The sequence below is a fragment of the Elephantulus edwardii genome, unplaced genomic scaffold (genome assembly GCF_000299155.1).
Source record: "Elephantulus edwardii isolate Elephantulus edwardi_28Jun2011 unplaced genomic scaffold, EleEdw1.0 scaffold00344, whole genome shotgun sequence".
Classification (NCBI taxonomy): domain Eukaryota; kingdom Metazoa; phylum Chordata; class Mammalia; order Macroscelidea; family Macroscelididae; genus Elephantulus; species Elephantulus edwardii.
Window position 1 is genome coordinate 1830921 of NW_006400094.1, and position 20186 is coordinate 1851106.

At 51.3% G+C, this 20186-nt stretch overlaps 1 protein-coding gene across 1 annotated transcript; it reads left to right on the top strand.

Annotated features, from left to right (window-relative positions):
- The first annotated feature begins 5065 nt into the window (after nucleotides 1-5065).
- LOC102876050 (zinc finger protein 135-like) lies at nucleotides 5066-16459 on the top strand. Its single transcript, XM_006901785.1, has 6 exons — nucleotides 5066-5647; nucleotides 8760-8860; nucleotides 8922-9144; nucleotides 11350-11476; nucleotides 12393-12543; nucleotides 14563-16459. The coding sequence occupies exons 1-6, from the start codon at nucleotides 5066-5068 to the stop codon at nucleotides 16457-16459; spliced, it is 3081 nt and encodes a 1026-aa protein (XP_006901847.1).
- The last annotated feature ends 3727 nt before the right edge of the window (nucleotides 16460-20186 follow it).

The window sequence follows — 20186 nt, forward strand, 5'->3', positions numbered from 1 at the left end:
AAATAACTAACTAACTAACTAAATAAATAAATAAATAAAATAAAAATTGGGGGAGCTTTGGTGGCCTGGTGGCAGGGAGCTGCAGCTACAATCCCAGAGGCGCACGGTTTGAGTCCACCAGATGCTGTGCCAGGGAAGGAGGGACAATCTCCTCCTGTACCAGTCAGATCTGATTTGACGGTACACTCACACAAAAATAATAAAATAAATTAAAAAAATAAAAATTGAGGAATAAAATGTAAGCTAAGGTGAGGAAACCAAAACACTAACAAAATACAACATACCCAAACCCCTGGAATTGATGCTTTACCTGGGGGCTCTATCCTTCCTTCACAAAATGGTCCCATCTCTGAGGCATCATTTACAAAGAGTAAAGTGGGGGAAATGCCATTAAAATATTTAACTCAGGGCGAGCTCTGAAGCTACACTGCAATCCTGCAGGTGTGCGGTTCAAATCCACCAGATGCTGTGCTGAAGAAGAAGGAACAATCTCCTGTACCAGTGAGATCTGATTTGACGGTACACACACACAAATAATAATAAATAAAGAATAATAATAATAAATTTAACTCGGAGTAAACGGCCCTTCCAGGCTCCTTGGTGAACAGAAAAGTCCTATAAAGAATGAACGAGTGATTGATGCATTGATTGATTGATTGATTGATTGATGACGATGCTTTCTGCAAGTTACTTGATGGAGTTGGAAGTGTTTCTGTTGCCAAAGACTTGTTTGGAAAAAAAATCTGCATACTGGGTCTTCTCCTGGAGTTCGAGGGGGGCTGAGTGTTAAGGAGCTGCACCCCCATCCCGAAGGCAGGCGGTTCAAATCCCACCAGCTGCTCTGTGGGAAGAGGATGGGAAATCTTCCCCCATGCAATTCACAACCTCAGAAAACCCACCCGAGAGTCAGCTATGGGTTGGTTCACATCTGACTGAACAAGACTGATGTGTGTATTTGTGTGTTGGGGGGGGGTGTGTGGGTGTGGGTGTGTGTGGGTGTGTGTGTGCGCGCGCGCGCGCACATACATAATATTTACAAAACGCATTTACATCTATATTCTATATATGTCTCTTGTCTACAAAGAGGGATCTAAGTATTTATATGGTGGTGGTGGTGGTTATTGTACCATTGAGTCGCCTGTGACTCATAGCGACTCTATGCACAACAGCCCTAAACCCTGCTCTATTCTGAGCCAATCTCACTGTCTCTGACACAGCTTACCCCCGTTACCCCACTTACTGAATCAATCCTCTGCTCTGGATGATTTGGTCCATGGGACATAAGCACACAGATCCTGCCTGAGTCAGGCTGGGTGGGGTGGGGTGTCTTATTTCTCACCCCCAAATTCAGCCCCAGAGGACGAGAGTTTATGAATGCACTGGGAGGGGGGGCGTGGAGTAAAAACTGCATGGCAACTGCGTAGCTCGCAGCCTCAGCTGTTTGTGATTTATTTTTCTGCCTCCAAGGGGGAGAAGAAAAAAAAGCTGCTGTTGGAATTGATCTGTGAGGAAACAGCACCCTCTACTGACCTCACATTTTCCCTCTTGTGGAAAGAGATCAAATGCATTGCTGACCCTCCACCCTCCACCTTCCCAAGCATGATGCCCCTCTCCAAGGACCAGCTCCTCCTAACAACATGTCCAGAGGATGTGAGACAAAACTTCAGCATCCTTGCCTCCAAGGAACACTCCTTGAACACCACAGCTCAAAGACAGCCCTGCTTCATCTGTCCTCCTTAGTCACTGTCCAACTCTCAGACACACAGCAGGTGATCAGAAAGACGGTGGCCTGAATCAGGTGCACCTCAGTCCTCAAAGTTACATCATTGCTCCATGGTCACGGACCCCCCACAATCCGAGGCCCATTGCTTTTGTGCTTGTGGTTGTTGATGGCCATCCAGTTGGGCACGACTCATCGTGACTCCATGCACAAAACGCCTGAAGCTCTTTCTAGAAAGATTGCTGTTTCTCAAAGTGCATAGAGTTCCCAAGAGATGTGTCATGTAGGAAGTGGTTGCCACTTCTGCTTCCAATTGGCTCGTGAGACAGACATTTTTAGCTAAATATAAAGAATAAATATAAATATAAGTGTAAATGTAAATATAAAACAACATCATATAAATGATGTTGTTGTTGATGATGATGTGAGATATAAATGATGTTGTTGACATGTACCATGAAGTTGGAACCCACCAATTGCTGAACCTCTGGCCAGTTTCCAGAGATAGTAACATTCACGGAGGAGACTCCCTGTTTTATGGTTTTTGGTTCAGTTTTTGGTTCTATCTTCTTTTAATGGTTTCTGGCTAGGAAATCAAAATGTAAACTGCATAGAGGAATGTCTGCTGTTAGGGACCCTCTCCACAGTGTGAAAGAGCAAGGATGTCAGTCTAGAGACTAAGGTGCACCTGATCCAGGCCATGGTCTTTGCCATGACTTGCTAGGCATCAGAGAACTGGACACTGTCTAAGGAGGGTAGAAGAATCATGCCTTTGAGTTGTGGTGCTGGAGAAGACTATTGAACACAGACCGCCAGAAGAAAAAAACAGATCTGTCTTGGAGAGGGTGAAACCAAGTTTCTCCTTGGAGGCAAGGATTTTGAAGCTCTGTCGGACATACTTTGGGCACATTACCAGGAAGGGCCGGAAGTGTAGATGGGCAGCACAGGAGAGGAAGACCCCAAATGAGATGGATTGACACAGTATCTGGGGCAATGGGATTTGGTGTGTTGGAGTCAATGAGACCAGCTCAGGGCAGGGTATGGTTCAGAGCTGTTGTACCTCGAATGAGTAAAGACTGGACAGATAATGAACCCTGTATTAGAACAGATGATGCAAATAACTATCAAAAAAAGAATATATGATGAGGCATTATATGTCTGAGAGCAATCTGGAACAGGAAGTGCATTGCCAGGTGTTAATGTGGGGGAGAAAAATTTTAAATTATGACTACATAAAAGGAGGGGGGGAAAATATGTGTGACGCAGTGAGAGTTGTGGGCTTGACATTCAGCATATCATCCGTGAAGGCCACACAAAGTCATTGCAAAGACAGAGGAGAAGGAAAACACCCAAATGCAGATCAGGACAGACTCTGACCTCTGACGTTTGTACTAGGCCATTGCACCTCCGTTGCGCGCGCGCGCGCACACACACACACACACACACACACACACACGAAGAAAAGATCTAGGAAGGAGGGGGGGTGAAACCCTGGCTTAGATATGATATATGCTTTGGCAAAGTTGAGGAGGAAAGGTGAAATCACAAGCTTACATGCTGTAAAGAATAAAGACAGTAAAAAAGTAGGTAAAGGGGTTTGTGGGGGGGTACTGGAAATGGGACAGATCCAGTGGGGGGTCATGCTGGCAACAGTTTAAACGGGATTCATGTTCTAAAACATCCTGAGCGGGCACACCTCCAAAAAAAAAATAAATAAAACCACCTCAAAAGAACCATCATGAAAAAAAAGAAAATAAAACAAAAGAACCGTCATGAAAGACAATGATTCTTTTTAAAACAAAAATAAAGTTTTCAGTACCATCTAGAGCCCAAGGTGGGGGGGAACGGCCTGAAAGACCCCCCCAAGTGTTTTTCAAATGATCCAACACGCCCATTGGGGAGGGGGCAAGAGCGGGATTCGAACCCGAGACCTTGCTCCCCCACCCCTCAAAATGAGTGTTGTTCTCTCCTCCCAGACGCCTTTGCGTGAGCCTCTGCCCTGAGATGGCCCTTGGCACAGTCCAGCTTTCCCTTTGTCCTTGGGCACAGACGTCAAAGACCAATGGTGGCCCCCCCCAAGACCCTGCAGGGTCACCATGGGGCTGGACAGGAGTGGGATCCAGAAAGGGAACCTCTTCTTCCCTGGACACACCTGTGTATCCACTTGGTGACCTTTTGAGGGGAGAGGAGGGGTCGCAGGACACTGCCATGTTTGCATTCTGTGCACTGAAAGGTCATTCTGCTCCTGGAAACAGGTGCATAGACCTCGCCTGTTACCCCCACCGTAACCTCACGCACCCTAGGTAAATCCCTGAGTGCCCCCACTAACTTGCAGCATCTCAGTGACTCTGCAGAAACTGCACGAGGCCGGCGTGGTCATTTGCACGGACGGTCAGTAGATGGCACTTATGGCCTCAGTTTTCCCTGATTTGCATTTTCAGATGCACGTGCACAAGTGGTGTGTTTGTGGGGTTTGGTTGGATTTTTGAAAACTTGTGCTCAGAAATGCCACGTGCACCTGTGGGCGGTAGAGGGGTGGGTCTCACTGGCCGCAGATGTACGTGACAGCTAGCTAGTGTCCAGGTTTGGGGGTTTCTAAGGCCTTCCTTCATCGGGGGTCCTCATACAACCAACAACTCGTAGTATCTTATTGCACACTATCTGCTTTGTCCCCTGCCTGGCTGCAGTTGTAGCTTCCCCTGTTTGTCCCTTCTAGGTCCTCCTGGACCTAAATGCCCATCTGTGTCCACTCTCCTTTTGCCCCTTCTAATTATGCAGGCTGCAAACTGCTGTGGTCAATTTGAATGGCCTAAAAAAAAATAATAAAGAAAATTAATCTACACTGTTCTCTATTCACTGTTGTGGGTGTTTGTCCCGAAAGAGCTGCAATGAGTAAGAGTTGCCAATGTCAGGAAAGCAGGAGGCGTTATTGCTGTGGACAAGTGCTTCCAGGGACGGCTCCAAAATACAGAGGAGCAATGATGTCCGTTTGAAGACTAAGGTCCACCTGATTCAGGCCGTGTGGTCTTTTCTGTCACTTGCTATGCATCTGCGAGCTGGAGAATGAATAAGGATGACAGAAGAATAGATGCATTTGAGCCGTGGTGCTGGAGAAGAGCCCTGAATATTCTGCGGACAGCCAAAAGTACAAACATCTATGGGTCTTGCGAAAAGTGTGACCAGAGGCCAAGTTGGTGAAGCTCTGGTTCACCTATTTTGGACATGCTGATAGGACAGGCTATTCCTTGAAAACGGACATCGTGGTTGGCAAGACGAAGGGTCAGTGAAAGAGGGGAAGACCCCAGGGAGACAGCTAGATAAGGTGACGGCAGCCAAGTGTCGGAGATGGTGAGGATGGCACAGGATAGAATAGCCTTCCGAGCTGTGGGTGACCGGGTGCGTACTGAGTCGTCCTCCACGGCCCCTAAAAGCCGCAGCCCCCGTCTGTTTCTGACCGGATCGGTTTTGCCGGAGCACCGAAGCGCCCTCTCAACAGGAAGCGGAAGTCGGCGCGGTCGGGGCGAGCCGGGCGGCCGCGCGATCGCCTTTGATGTGCGTCCTTGCGGCCTGGTCAGCGGGCGGCTGACCGCAGCTGCGTCCGCGCCGGGTCCGAGGGCCCCGGGGCCAGTGTGTGCGGGGCCTCGCGGCCGCCGCCGTCCTCCCGCCCGTGTCGGCGGACGTGCGAGCGCAGGTGAAGTCCTGGCGGGGTCGGCGCTGTGCAGCCCCGCTGTCCAGGCCCCCGGGGTCGGCGCTGTCCAGCGGCTGTGTCGGCCGGGCCTCCCCCGGGGCCTCGCCCGGGGCTCCAGCGGCCTATGCCGGAACCTCGTCCCCGAGCCCGTGCTCCTGGGTTCCTGTCGCGGGCGGGCGCGGGGACCCCAAGTTCACGGCCCTTCACATGCACACAACAGCGGGGTCACGGGGCGCGAGGTCAGGCCCCTGACCCCCGCCCTAAACACGGGGCACCCGCCTTATAGGGGACACGGGGCTCACAAGGGAGATCAGGCTTATAGGGGAGATGGGGGTTCTGCATTATACAGAAGATAACTTTATAGGGGAGACGGCACTTAAAGATGAAATGGGTTTATAGGGGGGATGAGTTTTTAGGACAGATCGGACTTAAAGGGAGGATGGATTTATAGGGGAGATGGGACTTAAAGATGGGATAGGTTTATAGGGGAGATGGGGATTATGAGGGATGGGTTTATAGGGGAGATGGGTTTATAGGGGGGTTGGGTTTATGGGGGGATGGGACTTAAAGGGGAAATGGGTTTATAGGGGAGATGGGACTTATAGGGAGGATGGATTTATAGGGGAGATGGGACTTAAAGATGAAATGGGTTTATAAGGGGGATGGGTTTATAGGGGAAATGGGTTTATAGGGGAGATGGGACTTAAAGGGGGGATGGGCTTATAGGGGGCATAGGGTTTATAGGGGAGATGGGACTTAAAAGGGAAATGGGTTTATAGGGGAGACTGGACTTAGAGGGGAAATGTGTTTATAGGGGAGATGAGTTTCTAGGGAAGATGGGACTTATAGTGGAAGTGGGTTTATAGGGGAGATGGAACTTATGGGGGGATGGGGATTATAGAGGAGATGGGTTTATAGGGGAGACAGGACTTAAAGGGAAAGTGAGTTTATAGGGGGGATGGGACTTAAAAGGGAAATGGGTTTATAGGGGAGGCTGGACTTAGAGGGGAAAAGTGTTTATAGGGTAGATGAGTTTCTAGGGAAGATGGGACTTATAGGGGAAGTGGGTTTATAGGGAGATGGGACTTATGGGGGGATGGGTTTATAGGGGAGATGGGGATTATAGAGGAGATGGGTTTATAGGGGAGGTGGGACTTAAAGGGGGGATGGGGTTTATAGAGGAGATGGGTTTATAGGGGAGATGGGACTTAAAGGGGAAGTGGGTTTATAGGGGAGACTGGACTTACAGGGGAAATGTGTTTATAGCAGAGATGAGTTTTTAGGGAAGATGGGACTTATAGGGGAAGTGGGTTTATAGGGGAGATGGGACTTACGGGGGGATGGGTTTATAGGGGAGATGGGACTTACGGGGGGATGGGTTTATAGGGGAGACGGGACTTATATGGGAAATGGGTTTATAGAGGAGATGGGTTTATAGGCAAGATGGGACTTATAGGGGAGATGGGACTTAAAAGGGAAATGGGTTTATAGGGGAGATTGGACTTAAAGGGGAAATGGGTTTATAGGGGAGATGAGTTTTTAGAGAAGATGGAACTTATAGGGGAAATGGGTTTATAGTGGAGATGAGTTTATAGGGGAAATGGGTTTATGGGGGAGAAGGGGTTTATACAGAAGATAGGTTTAAAGGGGAGATGGGACTTATAGAGAAGGGACTTATGGGGGAAGTGGGTTTATAGGGGGAATGGGACTTATGGGGGGATGGGTTTATAGGGGAGACGGGACTTAAAAGGGAAATGGGTTTATAGGGAAGATGGTGTTTATAGGGGAGACTGGACTTAGAGGGGACATGGGTTTATAGGGGAGATGGGTTTATAGGGAAGATGGGACTTATAGGGGAAGTGGGTTTATAGGGGAGATGGGACTTATAGGGGAAGTGGGTTTATAGGGGAGATGGGACTTAAAAGGGAATTGGATTTGTAGGGGAGATGGGGTTTATAGGGGAGACTGGACTTAGAGGGGAAATGTGTTTATGGGGAGATGAGTTTTTAGGGAAGATGGGACTTATAGAGGAGATGGGTTTATAGGCAAGATGGGACTTACAGGGGAAGTGGGCTTATAGGGGAGATGGGACTTAAAGGGGAAATGGGTTTATAGTGGAGATGAATTTTTAGGGGAGATGGGACTTATAGGGGAAATGGGTTTATGGGGAGATGGGGTTTATACAGAAGATAGGTTTAAAGGGGAGACAGGACTTATAGGGGAGACTGGACTTAAAGGGAAAGTGGATTTATAGGGGAGATGGGATTTATGGGGGGGTGGGACTTATAGGGGAAATGGGTTTATAGGGGAGATGTGGTTTATAAGGTTTTTACAGAAGATAGGTTTATAGAGGAGATAGGACTTACAGGGGAAGTGGGGTTTATACAGAAAATAGTTTATAGGGGAGAGACAGGAGTTATGGGGGAGATGGGTTTATAGGAGAGATGCTGTTTATAGAGGAGATGGAACTTAGAAAGGGGTTTCTAGGGAAATGGGGTTTGCAGGGGATGTGGAGATTATAGGGGAAATGGGGTTGGTAGGGGAGAGGGGTTATAAGGGAAATGGGTTTATCGAGGAAGTGGGGATTATTGGAGAAATGGGTTGATAGGGGAAGTGGGGCTTATTTGGGGAAATGGGTTTATAGGGGAAGTGGAGATTATAGAGGAAATGGCGTTTATAGGGGAGATGGACTTATAGGTTAAGTGGGGTCTATAGGGGAAATGAGGCTTATAGGGGAAGTGGGATTTATGGAGAAATAGGGTTTATAAAGGAAGTAGGGAATATAAGAAAAATGGGGTTTATAGGGGAAATGGGTATTAGAGGGGAAACAGGTTTATAGGGAAAATGGGGTTTTTAGAGGAAGTGGAGATTATAGGGGCAGTGAGGTTTATAGGGGGAATGAGTATATAGGGGAAATGGAGATTATAAGGGGAAATGGGGATTATAAGGGAAAATGAGGTTTATGGGAGAAGTGGGGATAATAGGTGAAATAGGGTTTATAGGAGACATGGGATTTATAGGGGAAATGATGGGGTAACAAGGTTTATATGGGAAATGGGCTTATAGGGGAGATAGGTTGATACAGGAGAAGGAATTGATAGGAGAGATGATTTATTGGGGAAATGGGTTTATAGGGGAAGTGGGGATTTTAGGGGAAGCGAGGTTAATAGTGGAAATGGGGCTAATAGGGGAACTGGGGATTATAGAGGAAATGAGGTTTATATGGGAAATGGCTTTATAAGGGAGATGGGGTTTAGAGGGGAAAAGGCTTATAGGGGAAGTGCATTTATGGGCAAATAGGGTTTATAGGGGCAGTGGGGTTTAAGGTACCTGGCCTGGTTCCTCCTCCAGCTCTGTGCGATGTGGACTTGTCCATCTGTCCTGGTTGCGGGCACGGAGAGGCAGCCCCAGGAGCTGCGGGAAGAAGGCAGGGGCGCCCTAGCCGGCGTTGGGTGGGAATGGCATGAGTGGGTGTGGGGCGGCCATACCCCGTCCATCTCGCTCACTCTGCAGCATCCCCTACCACCCTTTTTCCGTTCCAGACCTCACGTCGGCTGCCAGGAGAACTCATCCGGGGGACGTGGGGACCCAGGGCCACCGTCGCACACACCTCCCAACCCCTGAGGAAGTCGGCGGCCGTGAGTGGCGTGGACACCCAGCGGCGTGCGTCCACCTGCGGCCTCTGCCCGCGCTCGGCGTCTCGTGCCGTCCGTCTGCCTGTCGTGGACTCTTGAGGGTGAGTCCACGTTCCCCTTAGGCCTCCAGGAGGTGGAGCAAGGAGATGGTGAGTGTTGCGGTGACGGAGGTGCTGCGAGCCAGGCTGGGGGTGAGGTGTTGGGGGGAGAGCTGTGTGCTGGGGCTGTGGGGGTCTTCAGAGAACAGAAACCCAACTAGCTTTGGGAGCAGAGGTCAAGCCATCACTGCAGCCCGACACCTGGCCGCCCTGAGCCCCCTCTCTGCACGGCCTTCGTCCAGCCCCAGGGGCATTTTCAGTGACTGTAGTTGCCCTCTCACACTGCTCTGTAACCAGGTTAGGGCCCTGGTCACTAAGCACACGCCTTGCTGATGTTGCTTCTTGCCCTCATGTCACCACGAGTCCAGAGCTGGCTGACGGTAGAGTGAGTCCACCTGGACCCTGAGTAGGGACTTCTGGCCTTTCCCTGTGCCCACCCTCTGCCTCCTCTTGGCAGTATTTTTATCTGGAGGCTCTCAGCTGTGGGGGAAGCAGGGCACCCCCAATCTAGGCTGCCTGACAACGGTACAACAAGGTTCTATGTTTGTTAGAACCTTCATATTTATTTCTTCCCAAGCCAACCAGACAGCTCATTCAGTGCATGGGCGAGAAGACTCGGAGAGACTTCCTTTACGTTTCATAAGTCTGGAGGTTTGCACCCCACGGTGAAAGGCCCTCTCAGTTCCGAGTTCTATAAAAAGCATGCTCTTTCAGCTAATGAGGAAAGGAGAACTTCCCGAACAGAGGCGGGTCGTGCTGTAGGGATTTTGCGGAGGGGAAGACCCAGGTCTTAACAACTTAAGTCAGTAACCACCAGTACAGAGTCCCAGCTAGAGAATGTGTAGGCTGACAGAAATCCTGGGTTCCTTATGCCCTAAATATCCTAAGAACCACGTGTGAGGCGTTTGCCAGAATGCGATCCGGTTCACGGGCAGCTTTGACTTGTCTGCTTCCCGCGTTGGTAAAGACCATTCTCGTGGACACTGTCACTCCACGGTGAAAGGCCCTCTCGGTTCATGTTTGCAGACAACCTGACCCAGGGCCCGAGTTATAAAGAGCATTCTCTTATAAAAAGCAATGCAGACAAGTGTATTTGACTGTTTACTCACTTAAAATAAACTTCCGTCCTCTCGAGTCAGACTCCCAGCTGACCCTCCGGCAAGTGTTCCCAGGCTGACCGTCGCCTGAGAGGAGATTGTAGAAGGGACAGTGGGTGCATTGGAGCCACCTCCCTTGCTGGTAGCCCCTCATTTTTTTACCGGAGCTGCAGTTTTAAGACTGTAACAGTTGGATCTTAAATGATTAACTCAGTGCATTGATAGTTATGGTGGACCCTGGAGGGAGAACTCCCTGGGAGCTGACCCTCCACGGAGTTCTGAGAGGCCGTAAACGTCGCACAGGTAGAAGGTCCCATCTTTCTCCCATGGGGCAGCTTGCTGGTGACTTCAAACCGTGAGCCTTTGGGCTGCAGCACAGATCCCTCCCCCTAGGAGACCAGAGCCCTCTCAAGCCATCTGTAGATACATAGACAGGATGTAGTGTGGGGTGGAGGCTGTCAGGATGGACGGCTTGTCCATGGACGCTGGCTCAGCACGGTTCCCGCAGCACTGGGCCTGGGATTCATAGGTGGCCCCTCACTGGACAGGGCACTCAGCTCTGCGTTTCGATCGACCCTCTCTGTCTTGTCATTTGCGCACTCCGGTGGCCTCGTGGGAAGGCCCTGGTAGCCCACACCCGAAGGCAGGCGATGAGAATCCCCTGGCTGTAAGAGAAACGTAGGCCATCGCCCCTCATGCCGGTGACAGGCTCTGAAAGCCCGCTGGACGGTCAGCTAGGACTCGGTTCTTCCTTGATGTCTGTAGGATGCTCTGTGCACTCTGTGATGACCGTTACAGGTTTGGATGACATTACATCATCTTTTTCACTCTGACTGCTGTGCTCCCCAACACAGCTGACCCTTTGGGTGCCAAGACCTCTCTTCCTGCTCGTCGTTTGCAGAAGCCAGTGGATTGTGGTCACCTGGGTGGACCAGGGACTTCCCTGGAGATTCCCTTAAGTGGAAGCGTCTTCCAGTTCCCCAGTTGTGTCTGTGTCTCGGGAAATTGCGTGCGTCTCCCCCGGCTGACCGCGTTTATAATGTGCATTGCGCCCTGTACGTGTCAGCAGTCCCTGGTCCTTTACTGATGCCCATGGTGTCGGGCGTTGCAGGACTCCGTGGCCGCGGAGGACGTGGCTGTGGTCTTTAGCCGGGAAGAGTGGCCCTTGCTGGACCTCGCGCAACAGAACTTCTACAGAGATGTGATGATGGAGACCTTCAGAAACCTGGCTTCTGTCGGTAAGAACACAGGGTTTTCTCACAAGTGCTTTAATGGGTTGAGTTTGCCCCCACGTTTCAGCGGAGGACAGGGGACACGCTGTGGGGGGGGAACAGCAGCCAGACCCCTCCTCTCTGGAGCTCACACACCCTGGCTGCCCGCTCACCCTCAGCTTCTCTGCACGACAGCAGGGATTGCTTTCCTGTGACCGGGAGACCTTGGGCTCACTGGTGTCAGGACGTGCGAATCTCTGGGACACCCAACAGCTGGATGGCGTGGGATTCCGTACACAGCTTAACATTATGGGTACAAAACTGATGCGTTGATCACACAAGTGTAAACTCAGTGTCGGTTTTCAGAGACCCCCCACAAAAAAAGGAAAAAAACCCAACCCACTGTGGTTGAGTGTCCGGGACCTGTTCCCAGCTCTGGGCTGTCCTTCCTGTGGCCATCTCTCCAGGAACTCCCATGTTTTCTCCTTCCAGAAAAGCCAGGAAACGCCAGAGGACAGTGGCCATGGGACCCACTTAGGGTGACGGTGTCAGGAAAGCAGGAATTGTGTGAAGGACAGCCTCTGCTTGGAGGATAAAGTCTCTGGGTTTGAACACACGTGCTCAGTTCCCTAAGCTGACCTCTTGTCACTTGAGATTCTCTTCCCCACCTGTGGTGAGGGGCACTCTATCTCCCCTTCACTGTCCCCTCAATCCACGGGCTCCTGCCTTTTTCAGTGGTCGGCTCCTTGACACCATCCTTCTCAGGCCTCAGGGACACATTTCCTTGAAAATCAACTCTTGTCACTGTCGCCAAAGGGCTGACACTGGAAACATGAGGCAGCCTTTCTGGTTTGACACCAGCCTTTCCCTCACCCTCCTCAATGATTTCTCTTTCTCGTTTTCTGTTTTTCCTTGTGAACGTCCACCCGGCTTCCTGGCTCAGTGTGCGAGCCCCCTAACAGTGTTGACAAGCTGTCCATCGAGCATTTGACGGTCCAGTTTCTGAAGCATCCCACCTGGTCTTCCACCTTGGGGGACTTGCCTGAATCGCCCAGCCCTAAAGCTCAGTGTGAAAACCAGGAGGGGCATTCAAGGTGAGTGTCATACAAAAGGAACTCGGGGTCGGGAGGGTAGGGGGAAGGAAGGAGAAGAGACACAGAGAAAGAGAGAGGGAGGGAGAGAGATGGACAGAGAGAGAGACACACACAGAGACAGAGAGCAGAGAGAGGGGGAGAGACGGACAGAGAAAGGAGAGGGAGAGAGATGGACAGAGAGAGGAGAGAAATACACAGAGAAAGAGACAGAGGAGAGAGAGAGGGGAGAGAGACACAGAGAAAGAGAGATGGACAGAGAGAGAGAGAGGAGAGAAAGACACAGAGAAAGAGACAGAGAGAGAGAAGACAGACACACACTGAGAGAGAAACAGAAAAAGGGAGGAGAGAGAGGGAGAGATGGACAGAGAGAGAGGAGAGAGAGACAGAGAAAGAGACAGAAGGAGAGAGGGAGAGATGGACAGAGAAAGCGAGAGGAGATAGACACAGAAAGAGAGGAGGGGTGGAGAGAGAGACACAGAAAAAGAGAGGAGGGGTGGAGAGACACAGAAAGACAGAGGAGAGAGAGAGAGGAGAGAAAGACCTAGAGAAAGAGACACAGAGAGAGAAGACGGACACACACTGTGAGAAACAGAAAAAGGGAGGAGAGAGAGGGAGAGATGGACGGAGAGAGAGACACAGAAAGATACAGGAGAGAGAGAGGGAGAGACAGAGGAGAGAAATACACAGACAAAGAGACAGACAGAGAGAGGAGAGAGACACAGAGAGAGAGGGAGACACAGACAGAGAGAGAAAGGGGAGAGAGACACAGAGAAAGAGAGAGATGGACAGAGAGGAGAGAAAGAGACAGAGAGAGAAGACGGACACACACTGTGAGAAACAGAAAAAGGGAGCAGAGAGAGGGAGAGATGGACAGAGAGAGAGAGAGTGTGTGTATGTGTGTGTGTGTGTGAGTGAGACAGACACACACACACCCAGGCAGACAGTTCAGCTGATACCTAATGCTTTATCAATGCTTGATGTCAATCAGGCCAGTATTAGCCTTGCAAAGGACCCTGAACGAGTGCCTCAAAGTCAGAAGGATGCCTTCATAGTTGGCACTGGTCCCAAACACTGTCCGTGCATAAGGCCCTGAACTCTGGCTGTCAGTCCGTCACTCTTTCACTCTTCCACACCAGCATGTGCGATCCAGGTGGGGAGTTGGATTACTGGCTGGACTGAAAAGAGAGAAAACAAATTCCAGGCAAAAGGGCATAGCTGTTTGTGTCCAGTTGCTATTAGGTGCAGTCCAGTTGTTTTGATGCATAGAGACCCTTGGCACAGCAGATCCGAACCCTGTCTATCCATTGGCACAATGTCCACTATTGTGAAAGAAGCCCATTGTGTCAGACACCAACGACGTCTTTTGATTCTCATCAGAGGGGATCTCGTCATTTTCCACAGACCCTCCCCTCACCCTGCCCAGCCCAATGGTCTTCTTCAGGGTCTGGGTCACTGGGACGGTGTCCAGAGTCTGTGAGATGCAGCATTCACGTCCTCACTTTGCAAGGAACACTCTGATGGGTCTTCCGTGGGGACGGATTGCTCTGTTCTCTTGACCGTCTCCATAACCCGTCTTTTCTCCCATCACCACCGTTGACAAGCGTCCATCCCTGGGTCATCTCTGTCCGTCCAGCAAAAGAGTTGGCTGCAGTGCGGAGAGCACGCGGTCCTCTTTTGGGAAAATTGCCAAAATACTGCACACCAGGAGAAAGCCTTGTTACAAACGCCCTCAAACATACACATGGATGTTTGCCTTCTGCTCTGAATATAAGAAGCTTGAAACAGACTTTGCTTGGACACACTTAGCAGGTAGTAACGTATGTTACAAAGCGAATCAGAGTGGCATTTCTGCAGCGTGATTGAACTTCTTAAGACCAGATTCACGAAATACAGTTCACAAAGCCAGTGAGAGTGATTGAAACTGTAAGACCAGGTTCATGAAATCCATACTCCTAGTGTCTGTTAAGGGTGAAAGGCCAACACATGCATTTTTGACCTTCTGTTGTCCATTTTCCACAGAAATCCCAGCGTCCAGAAGCTGTGTGAGAGCTCTGAGGACGGTCAGGATGGAAAGGAGTTGAGCCCTGAGGCCCATCTGCCCCCACCACTCAGCAGTGCACTAGAAAGAAAGACGCTTGCGGGCTGTGCAAATAGAAACACCGTCCAGCACCCAGCATCATCCCGTCAGAGCAGCCCGCCGGGCACAGGTCAGTGTCAGGACCGTGGAGATGGTCCCCCTCGACGTTCTCCCGGCTCCACAGTCCCCGGGAGGCCAGGCCAGGCAGGCCCCAAGGACCCGGGGGCCTCTGTGTCTGCCGCCCAGGCTCCTGCAGCCGCGCTCACTGGTGAGCGGCGTGTGTCCACGTCAAAGCCGTCCGTGAGGAGGTCCGGGCCTGCCGGCAAGCGATGTGGACAGCCAGCTGTGGCCCCGTCCTTCATCCTGCTGCAGACACAGCCCGCGGCGGCCCCCGGTGAGGACGGGGCGGCGTCCAGCGTGGCAGCGGCGGCCGGCCTGTGTGGAGGACGCGGCCGCTCCCCCGCCGCCGTGAGCGTGGCCCGGCTGTACGAGTGTCCGCAGTGCAGGAAGGTGTTCAGCTTCCCGTCGTCGCTGGCCACGCACCTGCGCAGCCACAACGGCGAGAAGCCGTACGTGTGCGAGGAGTGCGGCAAGGCCTTCACCTACTCGGGCTCGTTCACCACGCACGTGCGCATCCACAGCGGCGAGAAGCCCTACCGCTGCGAGCTGTGCGGCAAGGCCTTCAGCTGCTCCACCTACCTGAGCACGCACCGGCGCGTGCACAGCGGAGAGCGGCCCTACCCGTGCCAGGTGTGCGGCAAGGCCTTCAGCCAGTCCTCGCACCTCAGCACGCACATGAAGACGCACAGCGGCCAGCGGCCCTACCAGTGCGCCCTGTGCGGCCAGGCCTTCGCCCACGCCTCGTCGCTCACGCAGCACGTGCGCACCCACAACGGCGAGAGGCCCTACGAGTGCCCGCCCTGCGGCAAGATGTTCAGCTGCGCCTCCCACCTGGCCCAGCACCAGCGCACGCACGGCGGCCCGCGCCTCTACGCCTGCCGCGACTGCGAGAAGGTCTTCCGCTACTCGTCCTCCCTGGAGAAGCACAAGCGCACGCACAGCGGCGAGAAGCCCTACCGCTGCCCCGAGTGCGGCAAGGCCTTCAGCTGCTCCTCCAACCTCAAGCTGCACCTGCGCACGCACAGCGGCGAGACGCCCTTCCGCTGCCCGCAGTGCGGCAAGGTGTTCCGCCAGGCCTCCAACCTCACCACGCACCTGCGCGTCCACAGCGGGGAGAAGCCCTACGAGTGCCAGCACTGCGGCAAGACCTTCAGCCAGTCGGCGCACCTCACCATCCACTCCAAGATCCACAGCGACGAGCGGCCCTACGCCTGCAAGGACTGCGGCAAGGCCTTCCGCTGCTCCTGGTCCCTCACCACCCACGCGCGCACCCACAGCGGAGAGAGGCCCTACCACTGCAAGGACTGCGGCAAGGCCTTCCGCTGCTCCTCCCATCTCACCATCCACAAGAGGATCCACAGCGGAGAGAAGCCCTACGAGTGCAAGAGGTGCGGCAAGGTCTTCCGCTGCTCCTCCCACCTCACCACGCACAGGCGGACCCACCGCGCCGAGGCCCTGCTCGCCGCCGCCGGCGACGAAACCGCCGACACGGGGGTCCCCGGCACCTCCTCCGGGGCCGAATGCACGGGCCACCAAGGGCCAGGGCCTGCAGCTGGCTCCCCTCGCGCGGAAGAACCCGCTGCCCGCAGGGCCCTCCAGAGGGTCACACACGAGGCGACACTGGCAGGAGGGCCACAACCCTCACCCCTGAGAGCCCTGGACAGCATCGGCCAGGAGGGGACACTGGCAGGCAGGCCCCACACCTCAGCATCTATGTAGACCCTCACCGGACACCCCTGGGGAGTTGAAGGGCGAGGGAGCTCAGCTTAGTTAGACCACGTGCCTGACACCCCAGAACGCGGTGGGGGTGAGGCCCTGGGACGGTGAGGGCAGTGGGAGGGCCGGCGCTGCTGCCCCAGGCGTGAGAATTCACAGTGGACACCAGCCTGACCCAGGTAAGACCCTGAGAGAAAGCCTGCAGCTGCCTTGACCCGCATCAACGCTCGGCTGAGCAATGGTGAGTATCAGGAAGGCGGGGAGGCCTTTCAGGCACCCACCTCTCTTCCCCGCCTCGTGCACACACACCGCAGGGTCAGGAAGCAGATTGCTATGCTCTTACCACGATTTCTAATCCCTAACTGCTCAAATAACCACACAGGACAGGTCCAGAAGTGGGCACTCAGTCGAGGTTTTCGTTGAAGAAGAAAGCACTTGTAAGTCAGAGACGATATCTGTGAGAGAGGTGGGCCTCTGAGGCCCTGGCCATGTCCGTCTCATAGAGCTGTGCTCAGCGAGGGTCTCCAGTCCAGGTTCACTTTGCATTTTCTTCCAGTACCTGCCTCTTCCACAGTGAACCTCGAGGAGACGTTTCTCTTTTCCTTTCCTGTGCATTGAGGCTCTTGTGCGTACAATTACATACACTCCTATGTAACACTTATTTCAATACCTGCTGGGTTTCCTTCGCTTCTCATCATAACCTGAACTGTATTTTTTACACTTTATAATCCCTAAGTTCTCAGACAGCAATACTCTGACACAGGAAACCGTATTTATCATTCCACGTTGGCCTTTATTTTTCTTTTAACCTAGTACTTTTAGTATCCATTGATATCCATTTCCATTGATATTAATTACTGTGGTGTTTAGCATATGAAATAATTCTGTTTAGCATTTCCTCTCTGTGTGTTTATTAGAATTCTAAGAAGAGAACAAAAATAAAGTTTTGCTTTTTCTCCTCTTTGTGACCCATGACGGTGTAGGCAGTCCCCAAATTACAGACTAGTTCTACTCCTGTACAGTCCAGTAATTAAATTTAACAGGTAAATGCAGCCTCTATTTGATCTAATCACTGATCTAATATTTTTCTCAGTACACAGTACATTTAAAGAAAAAACACCTTTCAGGAATCACTTTCTACATTAAAAACGAATCCTGTCCACTTTAAACTGCATCATTGCCACTGCTGTCCGTCACGGGAATGTGTGGACATTCACTCTCCTCCTGTCCTCCCAGTTTCCAGGCTCTGAAAACCCCTGTGAAGGGTCCCCGATGAATCCATGGTGATTGATGGCATCACGGGAATTGGAGATGTGGTGGTGAAACCTTGATTTGTCCAACACCCAGTGAAATAGGCCGTGTGCCTGTCTGAATGTCTGTGTCCTTGGTGTCTTGACCAGAGTTCATGTCCATTTCCGAGGAGCTCCTTGGTGGCGCGTGGTCCAGGCCTCTCATGTGTGTGTGTTTGGGAGCTCTGTGGCATATCCATAACCCCTCCCCAGCTCTGCAGTCCACTAGCCCGGAGGACTCTCATGCTGTCCTTCTGCAATACCCAGCTTTCATGTGCACGGCAAGGGATCGAAAGGGCCATTGCCAGAGTCCACAGTCCTCAGTCCTTTGTCCAGGTCCCCGACAGCACATTTTCCTAACACAGCTTCTCCTCTCCTGACTGCTAGTACCAACATTGAGTGGTTTTCTCAAACCAACTTTTTATTGCTGGTTGGAAGGTGTGTCCATATTCAGGGCGATAGGTATAAGAAAAGGCTTCCCCCCCCCTCTTAGTTATGAAGTCAAATTTCTGTTTCCTTCAGCTTCTGTCTATAGTCTGGCATCCCTTGGATGTCTGTGGTGTGCTGCTTCCTCAGGCAGGAATGTGGGTCCTAATAGATAAGCTCCTCACCTGGGCTTTCTTTGGGGAAACTGAGGCAACCCTACCCTTCAATTCCCTTTTCTCCTGTGAAATAACAAGTAAATACTGTGAGGAAACTCCCCTTTCATGGATCAGGGCTCTTAGGGGATTAAAAGGTGCATTCTGCTGGATCATTTTTGCAGGTATTTAGTCTCTTTAAGATGCAGCTTTCCCAAGCTTTGCTGTTGAATCAGTTGCTGGGTGTCAGGAAGCTGACCAGTAACGGAGGATGAGAGCAGATGATGGGGTGCCATTACGTTACTGTTGTAGTGTTGGAGAACAATATCAAACATCCCATGCACTGCAAAACCATCATTCATTGGAAAAGGTCCAACCAAGGTTTCTTTCGGGTACTGTGGGGCAGATGGGGAGGAGGGACCCAGCCTGGGGTCAGCATCAGAGAGGAAGGTCTCCCACCCTCAGATGGATTGACACAGTGATTTGATTTATTGAACCCAGTTGGCAATGTGTGAAAGATTCAGTTCTGGTCAAAAGGTGCACCAAATTTGCTAGAAAAGATTTTGTAAAGATTGCCATGGCAACAGCAATGTGATTCACTGGTTTCTTTGTGAAATAGATCCATTTCCTCAATAATATCATTGGTGGTAGCTAGGAACACCTTTTTCAAAGAATGGTGGGTGTTTTCCATCAAAGAGACTCGATAAGAATTTGAGAAACTCATGGAGTAAAAATTTGCCACACTTTGTTGTTTACGTGTGAGATTATTTCTAAATTACTGTTTTTAAAAAAAACCCAACAACAATGGGCCCAGGTATATCAGAGATGTTGAGGGCAGGGTTCAGATCTGGTGATCATGAGATCAAAATGAATCTGGCAACAAAAATTAAATACCAAGTACATCATTGCATACATGTCTTTGGAGACACAATCCATGTTACAATGTTACCCAGAAAAACCAAACCCATAATTCGAGACCAAGTTCATTCTGTGAATACAAAGTATCACTAGGGTAAAACCAGGAACGATGACATTGTCAGGCCCAAGTATCAATTCAGCTTTAATGTTGTTAGATACCTTTGTTTCAAAAGCTCTTAGGCACGTGTTGGAAAAATCAGTGCAGCATCTTCATTGGTCGTGACAGAGTTTAGTTTATTACCCGTTCATCTAATTCATTGCTGTCCATAGGACTGAATTGAATTGCCCATGCACGCTTTTCGGAAGCAAAACGTCTTCTATAAGACTAGCTGGTCCATTCAAAATCCCTATTGATCCAAGCAGCTGAGTGCCCAACTCTTGTGCCAACAACTGTTCCTTTTTTATTGTTGAAAAGAATAGAACATACTGTAATGAATGATGATCTCAAACATGAATGACATGGTTTGGGATGATCTAAAACCCACTTGTTTAAAAAATACGTGCAATTGACGATAGATACCCAGAGCTCAGATTAAATTCCACTGAAACGACACTTTTTGGAGAGTTGTGGACATTACAGACTGGAGATATTTCAGTGCAAAATAGAAACGTCCCAGCCTGGCATGGGTTCAATTCTCTGGCTCATTGGGACCCGTTATAGTACAGCCGCAGCATGTTTCTACCCGGAAAGTTTATGGCGACGCACACATACGCTTCCGCGCACTCACTCCCCCCACACACACAGGAAGCGGAAGTGTGCGCGGTGTTGCGATGTGCACGCGTCCGGGCGGCTGCATCCCGCCTTGTCCTGCGTCTGCGCGGGCCGTTCCGCTGCCTCCGGACAGTTCGCAGGTATGGTGCCTGCGGGACCCTGACCCTCCGCCCTTGCAAGCTTCATCCGCTTCTTCTCCCGTCCTTCCTGCACGCCTCGAGTGTGGCCTTCCG

Bases quoted from the DNA above. Each gene is read 5' to 3' on its own strand.
- LOC102876050 (XM_006901785.1), top strand. From the start codon at position 5,066: ATGGTGAGGATGGCACAGGATAGAATAGCCTTCCGAGCTGTGGGTGAC. The intron at 9,145-11,349 runs GTGAGTCCACGT...CGGGCGTTGCAG, and splicing joins CCTGTCGTGGACTCTTGAGG to GACTCCGTGGCCGCGGAGGA. The intron at 11,477-12,392 runs GTAAGAACACAG...TTCCTGGCTCAG, and splicing joins CAGAAACCTGGCTTCTGTCG to TGTGCGAGCCCCCTAACAGT.